At 39.7% G+C, this 15,330-nt stretch overlaps 1 protein-coding gene across 1 annotated transcript in view; it reads left to right on the top strand.

Moving 5' to 3' along the window:
* Positions 1 to 15,330, top strand: part of LOC126469882 (E3 ubiquitin-protein ligase HERC2) — an 846,528-nt gene that overhangs the window by 666,961 nt on the left and 164,237 nt on the right. Inside the window, exon 70 of the mRNA XM_050097213.1 lies at positions 3,584 to 3,690. Within this exon, the coding sequence (XP_049953170.1) occupies positions 3,584 to 3,690 (107 nt within the window). The remainder of the gene's footprint in view (positions 1 to 3,583; positions 3,691 to 15,330) is intronic.

The raw sequence follows: 15,330 nt of genomic DNA, 5'->3' as shown, positions 1-15,330 counted from the left end.
GGGTGCACTCAGCCTCGTGATGCCAATTGAGGAGCTACTCGACCGAATAGTAGCGGCTCCGGTCAAAGAAAACAATCATAACGACCGGGAGAGCGGTGTGCTGACCACACGCAACTCCTATCCGCATCCTCACCTGAGGATGACACAGCGGTCAGATGGTCCCGATGGGCCACTTGTGGCGTGAAGACGGAGTGCTTACTCCAAGAAAATTTACACATGATTGTGCATTTGAAGCCGAATTATGCATTTTAGTACGGTTCATGAAATTCCGACGCTTTTGAAGTATCCTCTGTTGTCTTGTTCCTTTTATGACACAATGTAAGATCTTTTAATGTTTTACACGTACGAACATAAGGGCTTCCTGCGTCATCGTAGCTCCGCAAGCGCGATGACGCCTATTATCTGGCGCTCTGTTGCAACTGCTGAACCGAACCTATGTCTAACAGGTCGCGGGAAAATATTGCGAATGGTGTTTTGAAAAACGCTACATTCAAAGCAGATTTACTTATACGCAAGATGAACTATATGCGAGAATGTACGATGAATTTCTTAAATCACAAAGCGTTTCACTCATTTAAAAGTCAACTCTTTCAGGACGACCATTTAGAAGAATTTAGAGCCCAGAAGATCAGTCATTTACGTCGTTATTAAAAATTTTACTGGTACATTTGTGTGATGTATCTTAAAGTGTAACACGCGCAAAAAAGATCAACATTATATGTGGAAACTTAGCTTCTCTTCCAGCTTATTAAGCTTCAAGACCAATATTATATGAGAGTGCTATGTATGTTTATTTAAACCATTAACTTTCATTATTTGTGTGTTCGCGATACTTAAGAGTGATATTGCTATTGGGTGATTACATCACGTGTCCTATGCTGTCATCAGCTGGCGAGATCACGCTTACAAAAGCGTATCGCAATCTCGATTTCAGTGCTTCGGGAAGTGCCATGCGGTGTTTGGTGGAATTCAAATTTATACCTTCGTAATACGTAAATATGCAGCGTACATGTTGCTGCACATCAAAGGTGTTTTTCCCCCCTGAGATTCATTTTTGAAAGTGCTGGGAAATTCTACGTTGGTATATAAAACAATAAATATTCAAAGGATTGATGAGTTTTACAGTGCCGAGGAAGAGTATACTGTCACTTAACATAGAAAAAGTGTACTTTCGCCCGGGAGAAAGTGTATTTTTAACCGGGAAATCTGGGAAAAATCCGGGAATTTTTTTTCCTTGTCCACGTATACACCCTGACACTGCGGTCACCTGGTTGGACAGTCTGTGATCTGAGGTGGCTGATGGCAGGCTGCCTGTGGCCTGTAGCTGGTGGCCAATGTAGGCTGAGGGAACCCATGAGTGTCAACTGTTCTGGTCATGACACAGTCATCAGCTGTTTTGCAGAATTGTTACTGGACTTTTTTGCTATTACTGGTAGATTAGAAGGTGAAGTGAATTATCTTAGAGGTTCTGTCAGACAGATAACTTTAGCAGACAGCTGTAATTCTGTTTAAAAAGTAGAGTTAGGAGTGGACTTGAACTTGTGACTTTGTGTCTACAGTGCACGATGTTTACCACAAGACCATGAACTGATACAGCCCTGGTACACCTCTAGAACAAGACAACAATTCCTCCAGACACTTCCGTATCCTAAAATGTTGCCAAATCATATGTATAGCGATACTTAGATTACTGAAGGGTGGCCAGTTTTATTAGCTGTCATAAGTGAAAGACTCGACTTAGTCTCGGTGGTGCCTGGCTAGTGGTCAGGTTTTCTATCTAAGACTGTGTGCTGATAGCCATTATAACTGCAGCACTATGAAAGTGGGATGCAGGAAACATTAAATTGGCATTAAGTGTATTACAAGCTTGGATATGCAAATGGCTGGCATTTCCGTGCAACCTAATAAAGTAAAGAGGGGTAATTCTATTGACATTCTGTATGTAAGCATCACATTTAGATGTTGGTTGTGTGTGAGAAAATAGTGTAATGCCTCATGTAAGATGGAGAAACATCTACCATCATGTGTCAGAGTTTGACAGAGGTGAATGGAATTGAGCGTTTGGCGTCATTGGCCGGTAAGTCCCTTATGGGGCAGGTCCAGCCGCCTTGGTGCAGATCTTATTACATTCGATTCCACATTGGGTGACGTGCGTCCCAGATGGGGATGAAATGATGATGAAGACAACACAACACCCAGTCCCTGAGTGGAGAAAATCCCCGACCCAGCCGGGAATCTAACCTGGGCCCCTTAGGACGGGAGTCTGTCATGCTGACCATTCAGCTATCAGGGCGGACTTTGACAGAGGTGAATCATCGTCTGTGAAGGCTATAGTTCGTCATTCCATGATATTGTTACTTTAATTGGTCAGGATCCCTTAACTGTCATGCAAATATGGAATCATTGCTCTCAGGTGGGACATACCCAGTGCCATGCAGGATCTAAGTTGCTCCTGCATGACTAGTGTGGGAGAGGACATACACATTTTTTTTTATAACTGTGCAGGATTGTACAGCTATGTCACATACCTCGAGTATAGGCTTGTTTAGCCAGACAAGTATCAACACAAAGTGAGCAATGACACCTGAAGCCCCATGGATTGTCAACAGGACAGCAGACAAAGGGTGCTAACAGTGGTAGGCCCAATGAGAGCACTGGATGCAGAAGTGGCAGTGTGTCACCTTTCAGACAACTCCTGGTTCTGTGTACAGCATCCTGCTGCATGTATGAGGCTCTGAGGAGAATGAAAGTTGCCACACTGCATTCATCATCATCACATGTGTCCAGCACCAGATGTGATGGTACGCAGTGTCACAGAGTACACAACGTGATCACCTATGGTTCACGTAGTCAGTAATGGCTTACTGAATGGATCTTTCATTCTGCAGTGGAGTGTGCACTGATTTAAAATTTCCTGGGAGATTAAAACTGTGTGCCAGACAAAAACTCGAAATTGGAATCTTGACCTTTTGAGGCATATGCTTTACCATCTGAGCTATCTGGGAGTGACTTGCATCCTGCCTTGCAAAAGGCAAAGGTGTCAAGTTCCAGTCTTGGTCTGACACGTAGTTTCAGTGTGCCAGAAAGTTACAGTATTTGCTTACATCTGATTGATTAAGACCAGTGCCTGTGCCCTGTCTTGGAGGTATTCATAATGTTATCTTCATCAATTACAGTTGATGAATTATGGTATAGGGTTGAAGCAGAAATATGACTTACCTGTGTCTGTCTTCTGAGCTCACTTTGGCTCAATGCCCAGCTGGGTTACAGCCGTTGCTTCGAGAATGACAACTCTGTGTACTAAATTTCACACCCTGTGCACCCCAGATAACCTACAAATTTAATAATGTTTTCTTCTTACCAAATGTATACACACAATATGTAAAACTTAGGTATTTGCTATCCATGATATTGCTGTTTTAATGCCCAGCAGTGAATAACAAACTGAAGTATTCTACCAACAGCAATGCTCAACTAGTCTGAGAGCATACATATTTGATCCTGTCATCAATTGTATTTCACCTTGAACTGTACTGCTTTCTGTACTTGTTTGTTATTTAATGAATACATTGTTATTTTTCAGGTAGCAGTTAACTCAGGTGGAAAGCACTGCCTTGCACTGTCAGCTGAAGGTGAAGTGTATTCGTGGGGAGAAGGAGATGATGGAAAGCTTGGACATGGTAACAGAAGGTTAGTAACTTTGAAAAATAGTTACTACAGTTTTCATAGCATTCATATAATTTTCCATAGTTGAGGTAGGTGTGGTTCAATGGGTAAGTGTCAGATAATCAGCCTAGACGTCCAGGGTTCAGTCATTGATCGGTCCTACAATTTGTCCTCCGCCAATGACTTGTATATGTAAAAGGGTCAAGTTATACCAGTCTTTAAATAAGATGCTAAATTGAAGATTCCACTGTAACTGGCCTGTAAATCAGTTCCTAATGTTGGAGTAGGACAGTGACATACCACCTCCAGGAGGACCACGCCTAGTGAATTTCAACCTTAGGGTTGATGACAGCTTTACTTCTTGTATTAGTGGTAGAAAAAACGTAAAAGCATACAATGTTCTGCCCTGAAAAAGTAAGTATATTTAGAATTAAATCACCCTGTGCAATATAAAGTGAATTGCTGATAGAAACAGGCAAGGGATGATGGGAAAGTTCACAGGTATGGCCCATTTTGCATCACGTAAAACTAGTTAATTCACTAAAGAAAGATTGTGAATTTTTTAAAAGCAGGTCTATTTCCTTTAATGGTGATTGTAGAAAGTATGTACTGATGGAGTTAATGTAAGATTAAATAAAATGGAAAAATGTGTAAACATATTAATGAAGTACCAAAGCTGGTTGTACATAGGAGTTGTGCATTTTAGCACATGTGAAGAAGCTACAACACTTGCAGTCAGGCTGCTTATATAATACATGAATAACTATAGCCTCCAACAGTTAGAAACTATCACTGGTATTCATTGCTGATAACTTCCTTGTCTAGATATGAGATATAATTATACATATTTATGCATTATTTGAATAAAAAACATTAGATACTTTTGACCAGTTTTGCCAAATGAAATATTAAAAATTAAATTAATAACATGGAGATGAACTATAACTCAACATACACTATGTGATCAAAAGTATCCGGACACCTGGCTTAAAATGACTTACAAGTTTGTGGTGCCCTCCATTGGTAATGCTGGAATTCAATATCATGTTGGCTCACAGTTAGCCTTGATGACAGCTTCCTCTCTCACAGGCATACATTCAGTCAGGTGCTAGAAGGCTTCTTGGGGAATGGCAGTCCATTCTTCACAGAGTGCTGCACTGAGGAGAGGTATTGATGTTGGTCGGTGAGGCCTGGCACAAAGTCGGCATTCCAAAACATCTCAAAGGTGTTCTATAGGATTCAAGTCAGGACTCTCTGCAGACCAGTCCATTACAGGGATGTTATTGTCATGTAACCACTCCATCACATGCCGGGCGTTATGAAAAGGTGCTCGATCGTGTTGAAAGAGGCAATCGCCTTCACTCAATTGCTCTTCAACAGTGGGAAGCAAGAAGGTGCTTAAAACATCAATTTAAGCCTTTGCTGTGATAGTGCCACATGAAACAACAAGGGGTGCAAGCCCCCTCCATGAAAAACATGACCACAACATAACACCGCCGCCTCCAAATTTTACTGTTGGCACTACACAAGCTGGCAGGTGATGTTCACTGGGCATTTGCCATACTCACAAACTGCCATCATATCACCACATCGTGTACCATGATTCACCACTCCACACAATGTTTTTCCACTGTTCAGTCATCCAATGTTTACACTCCTCACACCAAGCGAGGTGTCATTTGGCATTTACTGGTGTGATGTGTGGTTTATGAGTAGCCATGATCCCGATGCAGTTTGGAATTCCTGTGTGATGGTCTGGATAGACGTATGCCTATTACACATTATGACCCTCTTCAAATGTCGGCAGTCTGTCAGTCAACAGTTGAGGTTGGCCTGTACGCTTTTGTGCTGTACGTGTCCCTTCATGTTTCCTCTTCACTATCACATCGGAAACAGTGGATCTAGGGATTTTTAGGAGTGCGGAAATCCTGCGTACAGACGTATGACACAAGTGACACACAATCACCTGACCACGTTCGAAGTCCGTGAGTTCTGCAGAATGCTCCATTCTGCTCCCTCTGCACTATACCTAATGACTACTGAGGTTGCTGATATGGAGTACCTGTCAGTATGTGGCAGCACAATGCACCTAATATGAAAAACGTATGTTTTTGGGGGTGTCTGGATACTTTTGACCACATAGTGTAGGAAGCTAATTTTGTTCAATATATTATTTGAATTGGAAACCAATTAGTTTTAACTGTCTTTAACATGATGTTTTCTTTTTTTAAATTTTGATATGTTGTTGTATCCAGATGAAAACAGTGTCATCACACAAATAACTGGAGACATCCGACAGTACATAAAACTCACTTGTACTCATTCTTACAAAAATAGCATCACAATGACAAGTTGGATGGGTACACATTTTTGTGTTGGATGTGAGGTTAGTGATAAACGTTTTCATCTGGCATCAAATATGGAGGGGACTGAAACAGAATAGACAAGTATAGTTGATTCTTCTACTTCTAAGGATGTTGAAACTGGAGAAATTCTTGATAAAAGTTGTAATTTCATCACTGACATTACAAGAGGCCACCTGTAGTACTGAGAACTTTGTCTACACTGTTTTACATTAAATGATATGGAATCAAAAATGCACTGCTTCAGAGTAAGAACACAAAATCAAATTCATCTAGTGCTGTAAATGATAGAGGTGTGGTAATAAAAGATTGGCATGGAAGAGACCTATTACTAACAGAAGATACCAAAGGTGTTCATAAAGAAACAACTTTGTCAACCTTTCAGATACACTTCAAATGAATGAATTAGATTCCAGGAATCGGCACCACACGGCTGTTGTAATGATATCTGGAAACCTGAAATCAGCAGGCATTTTTGGAATGTTCACAAGGCCCCGGTAAAGCAGAAGTCTGTTTCCATCCTTACCTTGTGGCTTTGAGCACTTTAGCTGGACCCAAGGGATGTGCACCTAGTGACTATGCGTTGCTGAGAACTTATCTGTCTTGCAGTCTGCAAGCATGAGCTGAATGACAACCCTGGCAGTTGGGAACCTGAGAGGTGTGAGTTGCCAAGTTTCTGCTGCCTCTAAATAACACATTGTAGTGATTGTCTGACTACTTAGCAAGTGCGTCAGAGTAAAACATTGGTGAGAATTTGTCAACAAAATGAGCACCGTGGACATAGTTGCATTTAAGATGAAATGAAATGAGATGATTTCACATTATTGTGAGAAACTAACTTGGAATCATCAATATGGAAGAAATTTGGTCATTTATTTGGTGGCAAGGAGAAAATCAAGTATATAGTGGCTTTACTTGTAAATCAGTGTATTCTTACATTCTTTTCATTCACAGATTCATCCAGATCTTCATTCTCATTAGGAACATCTGAATAATAAATGTCAAAAATTTCCAAAATTGTTTCAGATTCATGATTTTATGTTTTCTCAGTGTAGAAAAATCTTGAATGGTTCACTGGTATTCAGCAGGGTGGATCATCTAAAATTTGTGATATTTCAGCAAGCTGACTTCATGCCACCTTCAGGCATTCCTGATGATTGTGTGATATCTGCTGGGTGCTGTCATTATATCCTCTACCCCTTCCCCCCCCCCTCCCCCCATCTCCCCAAATCCTGCTTCCAGCTGCCACCTCTGTGTATGGATCTGGCGCAACGGTGGGAGTAGCATAGTAGCATCACACTGGGCATTGATCCAGGGCCTTTAGTAGCATCCCAGCAGGTGCCAAATGTGCATCTTTGCTGGCGTGGTGACAATGCTTCTTTGTACTCTTCAGTTGTGTGACAGGAGCGGACCTCCACATAGGCTGCCACTGTGCTTTGGTCATACTCAAGGCTGGGTCCCAGGCCTTGCTTAATTTAAAACTACTGCCCATATTTAATTGTCATCCAATTGCATTTCTTACTTTTTCTGAATATTACGATATAAAAGCAAGAGGAACTTCAAGACGATAATAGTAACTATTTTGAATATCAAAGTACAATCAAAATGGTATGTAAGCAGGAAGCTTGATACATTGACTACATAGATGAAGTAGTTAAAATACATCACTGTAGGTGGCAACTACAGACAGCATGTAGGAACCAGGAGTCATGTTGAGATCTGTCTGTAATGGATGGCGCACAAAAAATGAGTAAACTCACAGGTTTTGTATTTTTATCTCCATGCCATAAAATAGACATTGTGTAGTTATAAGTGGTTCAAAAATTATGCTTAAGTTTGCACTTTCCAACCTGGCTTCACCAGAAAGACAGAACTGTCCTGAAAGATAACTGAACATGTAGACTGGACTGTTTACATGCTATTGATTATGTGTGACCACCAAGACAGTGACCAGAACTGAATGAATCTCATTGTGAAATATACTACCATAATGTTTAAGTATTCATTTTTAAAATCCTTGGACAACATTAGAAAGTGTAAATCTTGGTAGAGTGAGCAAGTATACAAAATGTTCGGTTGACTTCATGAATGGTGTAGTCAGAAGCACAATGCATGTGTATGAAATTTTGCGTCAAATGAAGAGAAAACTTTATGTAAACCTTTAAACTGCTTAAAAAATTGTACAGGGAGAATTTCATGCACTATGTTTACTGCTACAAAGTTGTTGGAAGATTTTGAAGGGGATTGAACATGAGTCATCAAAGCTGCATTGTCTACACAACCTTCCATATTGATGCATACTCATTAATTAATATTACAAGTGGATGCTGAAGAAGTAGTCATTATTGTGAAGTTTTACTATGCAATTTTAATGGACAAACTTGACATAAACTGCATCACTGTAAAATTCATTTGGTGATAGTTAATGTATGAACAGGAGAGGGTGAAAGAGGTATCAGCAATGACGTTATAGTGGAAAACATTGAGACACAAGAAGGGACATGAGTCAACTGCTATTACATGGAAATGAAGATAGATTCATCATCAAGTTAGGAAAGGGTATCCTCCCCAAAAAAGGTGTGCATTTCATGATCCAACTTCAAGGTGCTGATGTGTGTGTTCATTGACTTTTAAGTTATTGTGCAACCCAAATTATTCACATGGCCATTTATTGAATAAGGAACTTAAGTCATGCCTTTGAACCTGTAGACGACAATGACCATGTGTGTGTCAGTTGTGCTTGTGTTGATGTGTGAAATTCTTGGTTTGTCTCTGTTTGATGAAGGGCTTAGTCTGGCAGATATATAATATCTAGCGGTTAGACACGTATATGAATCTGTCCATGCTGAGATCTAAGTCCCATAAAGAAACATATTATGTTCTCGTACAATTTTAGAAGTATAAGAACTATGAAATATGTGAGTTTAAGCCATGACAGGATGAAATAAGAGCTCCACGTGAATTGAACATGTATATTGACCTTGTGGGTGTGATCTTATACAACAGATGTTGCCCTCATGGCTACCGAACACGAAGTGTCCACTACGTGCACTTGGAGCCACTACGTGCATCCCCTGCCTGAAATCACATGTGACAGTTACCAGAGGCTGCATTTGCTACACTGTTGCAACTTAAAATATATCTTTGATCACATACATAACTATTTAATATATTGTAGTGGATGCGTTCACTCATAGTGGCACAGCTACCCACAGAATTTTGATATGAATAAAATGAGTAGCAAAATTTTTGAACCGATGGCTGCTGCCCATCAACTCACAAACATTGAAGTGAAAAAAATAAAATAAAATAAAATAAAAATATTCTGTATTTGTTGCAGGGAACAAAGTGACACTTGTAATACTAAAATTAGTAATGATGATAATGATGATAGTAATAATCTGAAAGTACTTAATTACTAAACTATCAAAACAAAAATGATAGTAAAAGTTCACATGATAACTATTTACAAAATATTTTGGAAAAGTGTCTGTCTGATCATCATTAGCTTCATCCCACTAGTTTTACTTTATGACCATAATGTATACTGTCTAACAAACCTAACATTTAAATACTCTTGTCAATGAAAATGGCATCCGTATTCAGTTTTAATGAGAAGTATGTATGATTTATACAGACTATCAAATAAATTATGTTTTTCTGTAAATTTGCATTTTTATCCATAACGTACTGTTTAGTCATCAAAACAATTATAACAGGAATAAATATTCCTTCCCAAACAAATAAATTTTAAAAAAAGAGTTCTGTTTGAAACAATGGTAAAAAAGTTCTTCAGGGAGCACAGAGAGCAGCCATAAAGTACTCCTCACAGAAACAAAGATTCCTACAAAAAAGCTCAGTTGAATGCTTTAGTTCAGGATTTGACCTCAAGATTGATGCAAGTGATGATACATCTAATTTATCCAGTTAACAACCTAACTAACATAAAGGAATATACTGTAATTTACATAAGTGCTTGCAGATAATCTTATTGCAGTCATTAATAAAGCCAGAACTAGTCAGGTGATAAAATGCTACTGACCATATAACTATTAAAATTATTCATTCCACATAACAGGAAACAAATTTTATATCTACATGACCCACACAAATATTGCCCCCATATCTCATCAGCCATCACATAGAACCCTTGCTTTCTATTCTTGCTTCACATTAATCATCACAGAACAAACAAATGATTATCACCCTTAAAATTATGAGCACAGTTCATGCTATCCCCCCCCGCTCCCCACCCAAAACAAAAACCTTAAAATTGTGAGCACAGTTTATGCTATCCCCCCCCCCTCCCCACCCCAACCACCACCCCAAAAAAAAAATCTTCAGATAACATTCCCAAATGCACAAAATAAAATCAATTGTTGTTGTTGTTGTGGTCTACAGTCCTGAGACTGGTTTCATGCAGCTCTCCATGTTACTCTATCCTGTGCAAGCTTCTTCATCTCCCAGTACCTACTGCAACCTATATCCTTCTGAATCTGCTTAGTGTATTCATCTCTTGGTCTCCCTCTACAATTTTTACCCTCCACGGTGCCCTCCAATGCTAAATTTGTGATCCCTTGATGCCTCAAAACATGTCCTACCAACCGATCCCTTCTTCTAGTCAAGTTGTGCCACAAACTTCTCTTCTCCCCAATCCTATTCAATGCCTCCTCATTAGTTACGTGATCTACCCACCTTATCTTCAGCATTCTTCTGTAGCAACACATTTCGAAAGCTTCTATTCTCTTCTTGTCCAAACTAGTTATTGTCCATGTTTCACTTCCATACATGGCTACACTCCATACAAATACTTTCAGAAACGACTGCCTGACACTTAAATCTATACTCGATGTTAACAAATTTCTCTTCTTGAGAAACGCTTTCCTTGCCATTGCCAGTCTACATTTTATATCCCCTGTACTTTGACCATCATCAGTTATTTTACTCCCTAAATAGCAAAACTCCTTTACTACTTTAAGTGTCTCATTTCCTAATCTAATTCCCTCAGCATCACCCGATTTAATTTGACTACATTCTATTATCCTCATTTTGCTTTTGTTGATGTTCATCTTATATCCTCCTTTCAAGACACTGTCCATTCCGTTCAACTGCTCTTCCAAGTCCTTTGCTGTCTCTGACAGAATTACAATGTCATCGGCGAACCTCAAAGTTTTTATTTCTTCTCCATGAATTTTAATACCTACTCCGAAATTTTCTTTTGTTTCCTTTACTGCTTGCTCAATATACAGATTGAATAACATCGGGGAGAGGCTACAACCCTGTCTCACTCCTTTCCCAACCACTGCTTCCCTTTCATGCCCCTCGACTCTTATAACTGCCATCTGGTTTCTGTACAAATTGTAAATAGCCTTTCGCTCCCTGTATTTTACCCATGCTACCTTCAGAATTTGAAAGAGAGTATTCCAGTTAACATTGTCAAAAGCTTTCTCTAAGTCTACAAATGCTAGAAACGTAGGTTTGCCTTTTCTTAATCTTACTTCTAAGATAAGTCGTAAGGTTAGTATTGCCTCACGTGTTCCAACATTTCTACGGAATCCAAACTGATGTTCCCCGAGGTTGACTTCTACCAGTTTTTCCATTTGTCTGTAAAGAATTCGCGTTAGTATTTTGCGGCTGTGACTTATTAAAGTGATAGTTCGGTAATTTTCACATCTGTCAACACCTGCTTTCTTTGGGATTGGAATTATTGTATTCTTCTTGAAGTCTGAGGGTATTTCGCCTGTCTCACACATCGTGCTCACCAGATGGTAGAGTTTTGTCATGACTGGCTCTCCCGAGGCCATCAGTAGTTCTAATGGAATGTTGTCTACTCCCGGGGCCTTGTTTCGACTCAGGTCTTTCAGTACTCTGTCAAACTCTTCACGCAGTATCTTATCTCCCATTTCGTCTTCATCTACATCCTCTTCCATTTCCATAATATTGTCCTCAAGCACATCGTCCTTGTATAGACCCTCTATATACTCCTTCCACGTTTCTGCCTTCCCTTCTTTGCTTAGTACTGGGTTGCCATCTGAGCTTTTGATATTCATAAAAGTGGTTCTCTTCTCTCCAAAGGTCTCTTTAATTTTCCTGTAGGCAGTATCTATCTTACCCCTAGTCAGACAAGCCTCTACATCCTTACATTTGTCCTCTAGCCATCCCTGCTTAGCCATTTTGCACTTCCTGTCGATATCATTTTTGAGACGTTTGTATTCCTTTTTGCCTACTTCATTTACTGCATTTTTATATTTTCTCCTTTCATCAATTAAATTCAGTATTTCTTCTGTTACCCAAGGATTTCTATTAGCCCTCGTCTTTTTACCTACTTGATCATCTGCTGCCTTCACTACTTCATCCCTCAGAGCTACCCATTCTTCTTCTACTGTATTTCTTTCCCCCATTCCTGTCAATTGTTCCCTTATGCTCTCCCTGAAACTCTCTACAACCTCTGGTTCTTTCAGTTTATCCAGGTCCCATCTCCTTAAATTCCCACCTTTTTGCAGTTTCTTCAGTTTCAATCTGCAGTTCATAACCAATAGATTGTGGTCAGAATCCACATCTGCCCCAGGAAATGTCTTACAATTTAAAACCTGGTTCCTAAATCTCTGTCTTACCATTATATAATCTATCTGATACCTTTTAGTATCTCCAGGATTCTTCCAGGTATACAACCTTCTTTTATGATTCTTGAACCAAGTGTTAGCTATGATTAAGTTATGCTCTGTGCAAAATTCTACAAGGCGGCCTCGTCTTTCATTCCTTCCCCCCAATCCATATTCACCTACTGTGTTTCCTTCTCTCCCTTTTCCTACTGACGAATTCCAGTCACCCATGACTATTAAATTTTCGTCTCCCTTCACTACCTGAATAATTTCTTTTATCTCGTCATACATTTCATCTATTTCTTCATCATCTGCAGAGCTAGTGGGCATATAAACTTGTACTACTGTAGTAGGCATGGGCTTTGTGTCCACACTCCGATCCGTAGAACAGCAGTTTTCTTTATCCTGATAACGACTTCCTCCTGAGTAGTCCCCACCCGGAGATCCGAATGGGGGACTATTTTACCTCCGGAATATTTTACCCAAGAGGACGCCATCATCATTTAATCATACAGTAAAGCTGCATGTCCTCGGGAAAAATTACGACTGTAGTTTCCCCTTGCTTTCAGCCGTTCGCAGTACCAGCACAGCAAGGCCGTTTTGGTTAATGTTACAAGGCCAGATCAGTCAATCATCCAGACTGTTGCCCCTGCAACTACTGAAAAGGCTGCTGCCCCTCTTCAGGAACCACATGTTTGTCTGGCCTCTCAACAGATACCCCTCCGTTGTGGTTGCACCTACGGTACGGCCATCTGTATCGCTGAGGCACGCAAGCCTCCCCACCAACGGCAAGGTCCATGGTTCATGGGTGGGAAAATCAATTAATAAAACTTAAATTAGCAAACACATACAAAGAATAAAATGCTAACTATCACAATTCATTCACACTCCATACAAGCTCTGGCACTTCATTGCACACTCAGCTGCTGCAGTATATACCCTTAAGTTTCTGGACCTACCCTGGATCTTCAGAGAATACATCACAGTAAGTTTCTAACAATTCAGAGAGTTGCTCCTTCTGTTCTTTATTTATGCCCTCGAACTCTATAATCCTCTCATTAACTGTGCAAACCGAGCGAGGTGGCATAGGAGGATGACAGTTGAATCCCGTGTCCGGCCATCCTGATTTAGGTTTTCCATGATTTTCCTAAATCGCTCCAGGCAAATGCCAGGATGGTTCCTTTGAAAGGGCACGGCCGAGTTCCTTCCCCGTCCTTCCCTAATCCGATGAGACCGATGACCTTGCTGTCTGGTCTCCTTCCCCAAACAACCCAACCCAACTGTGCAAACTATCTTTTGGTTCCATAACTCTGGACGATCTTAATGCTCATAATTGCCAGTAGGCTATTAGTGTAGTTAGGTTGAGCCTACAATTTCTTTACCTGATAAAATTTGTTAGATGGAACTTTAAAACTATTAATTCCTACTACAAATTCAAACAGTCGATTACTACAGTTAATCATGACACTTACTTTTGTCATCCATTCCATACATAGTATAAAACTCATATTCAAGATCTGTGATCACTAAACATGCCTGATTGCATTCAGCATCATTTATTCCAAAAGTTGGGAAAATCTGCTATCTCACTAGCTTACATGACTTATATGTTGCTCCTTGAATCTTCATCCCAGTGACTTAACTAACTGAGTGTATGCTCTCATGCTGCAAACCTGACTCCCAGTCTCCAGAACAGCCCATCTCTAATGACATCATTGTGGACGTTGCTCCTCGAATCTTCATCCCAGTGACTCAACTGACTGAGTGTATGCTCTCATGCTGCAAACCTGACTCCCAGTCTCCAGAACAGCCCATCTCTAATGACATCATTGTGGACAAGACATTAAACACTAATCTCCTCCTCCTCCTCCCTCCTCCTCCTCCTCCTCCTCCTCCTCCTCCTCCTCCTTCAGAACAGTCTCTGCTTCAAAATCTTCTATTTTTTACATGTATCACTGGTTGTATTCTAGTATCAATTCTCTTCAAGCTTCTCTTCCTCTAACAAATCCTTCTGAATGTCTTGAAAATTATCTTTATAAGCAATTGACAGCATTATAGCTACATTAGTTTCCACCTCAAGTGGCTTTATTTGTAAATTACATTCAAAATTTTGCTAAAAGTCATGTTCCAAGTACTATCTTGTCTTACATTGCATAACAACTCGCATGCAAACTTGAATTTATTTGATTTTCAATAATTTACACATGTCTGCTGTCACAGATAAGCAAACTCTTCCCAGTACCTCTGACTGTATACATTTTTAGGTTTATAAAGCCAGATATTCCCTTTTGGTGTATCATGTCTGTCCTGCAATTTATTAACTACTATATTTAAGTCTTCCATACCCTTAAGTTTTTCCAACATTACCAACCTGATGTGTTATTTATTCTCTACCATTTTTTGTTAATACACTCATATTTCATCTTAACTCCTTTGGTTTCACAATATCATATAGTTTTTTTCTCAGCTGTTCGATCTAACTTCACTGCTGGGAAGTCTTCTGCTATATTTTGAAAAAAAAAATGAATCAGATATGTCTTTATGTGAATCACAACCAACGCTACAATTAACAGCTTCATTGCTATTCACTTCATCATTAATACAAATAAAACCATCAGCAAAATCAACACAAAAATCTGTTTCACAATTGCAAAAAATATTTTTTACTTGTGACACCACAGAATTTTGATCTGCATCAA

The sequence above is a fragment of the Schistocerca serialis genome, chromosome 3 (assembly GCF_023864345.2).
Source record: "Schistocerca serialis cubense isolate TAMUIC-IGC-003099 chromosome 3, iqSchSeri2.2, whole genome shotgun sequence".
Classification (NCBI taxonomy): domain Eukaryota; kingdom Metazoa; phylum Arthropoda; class Insecta; order Orthoptera; family Acrididae; genus Schistocerca; species Schistocerca serialis.
The sequence above is the reverse complement of the archived record's forward strand: the minus strand, read 5'-3'. Positions and strand labels throughout refer to the sequence as shown.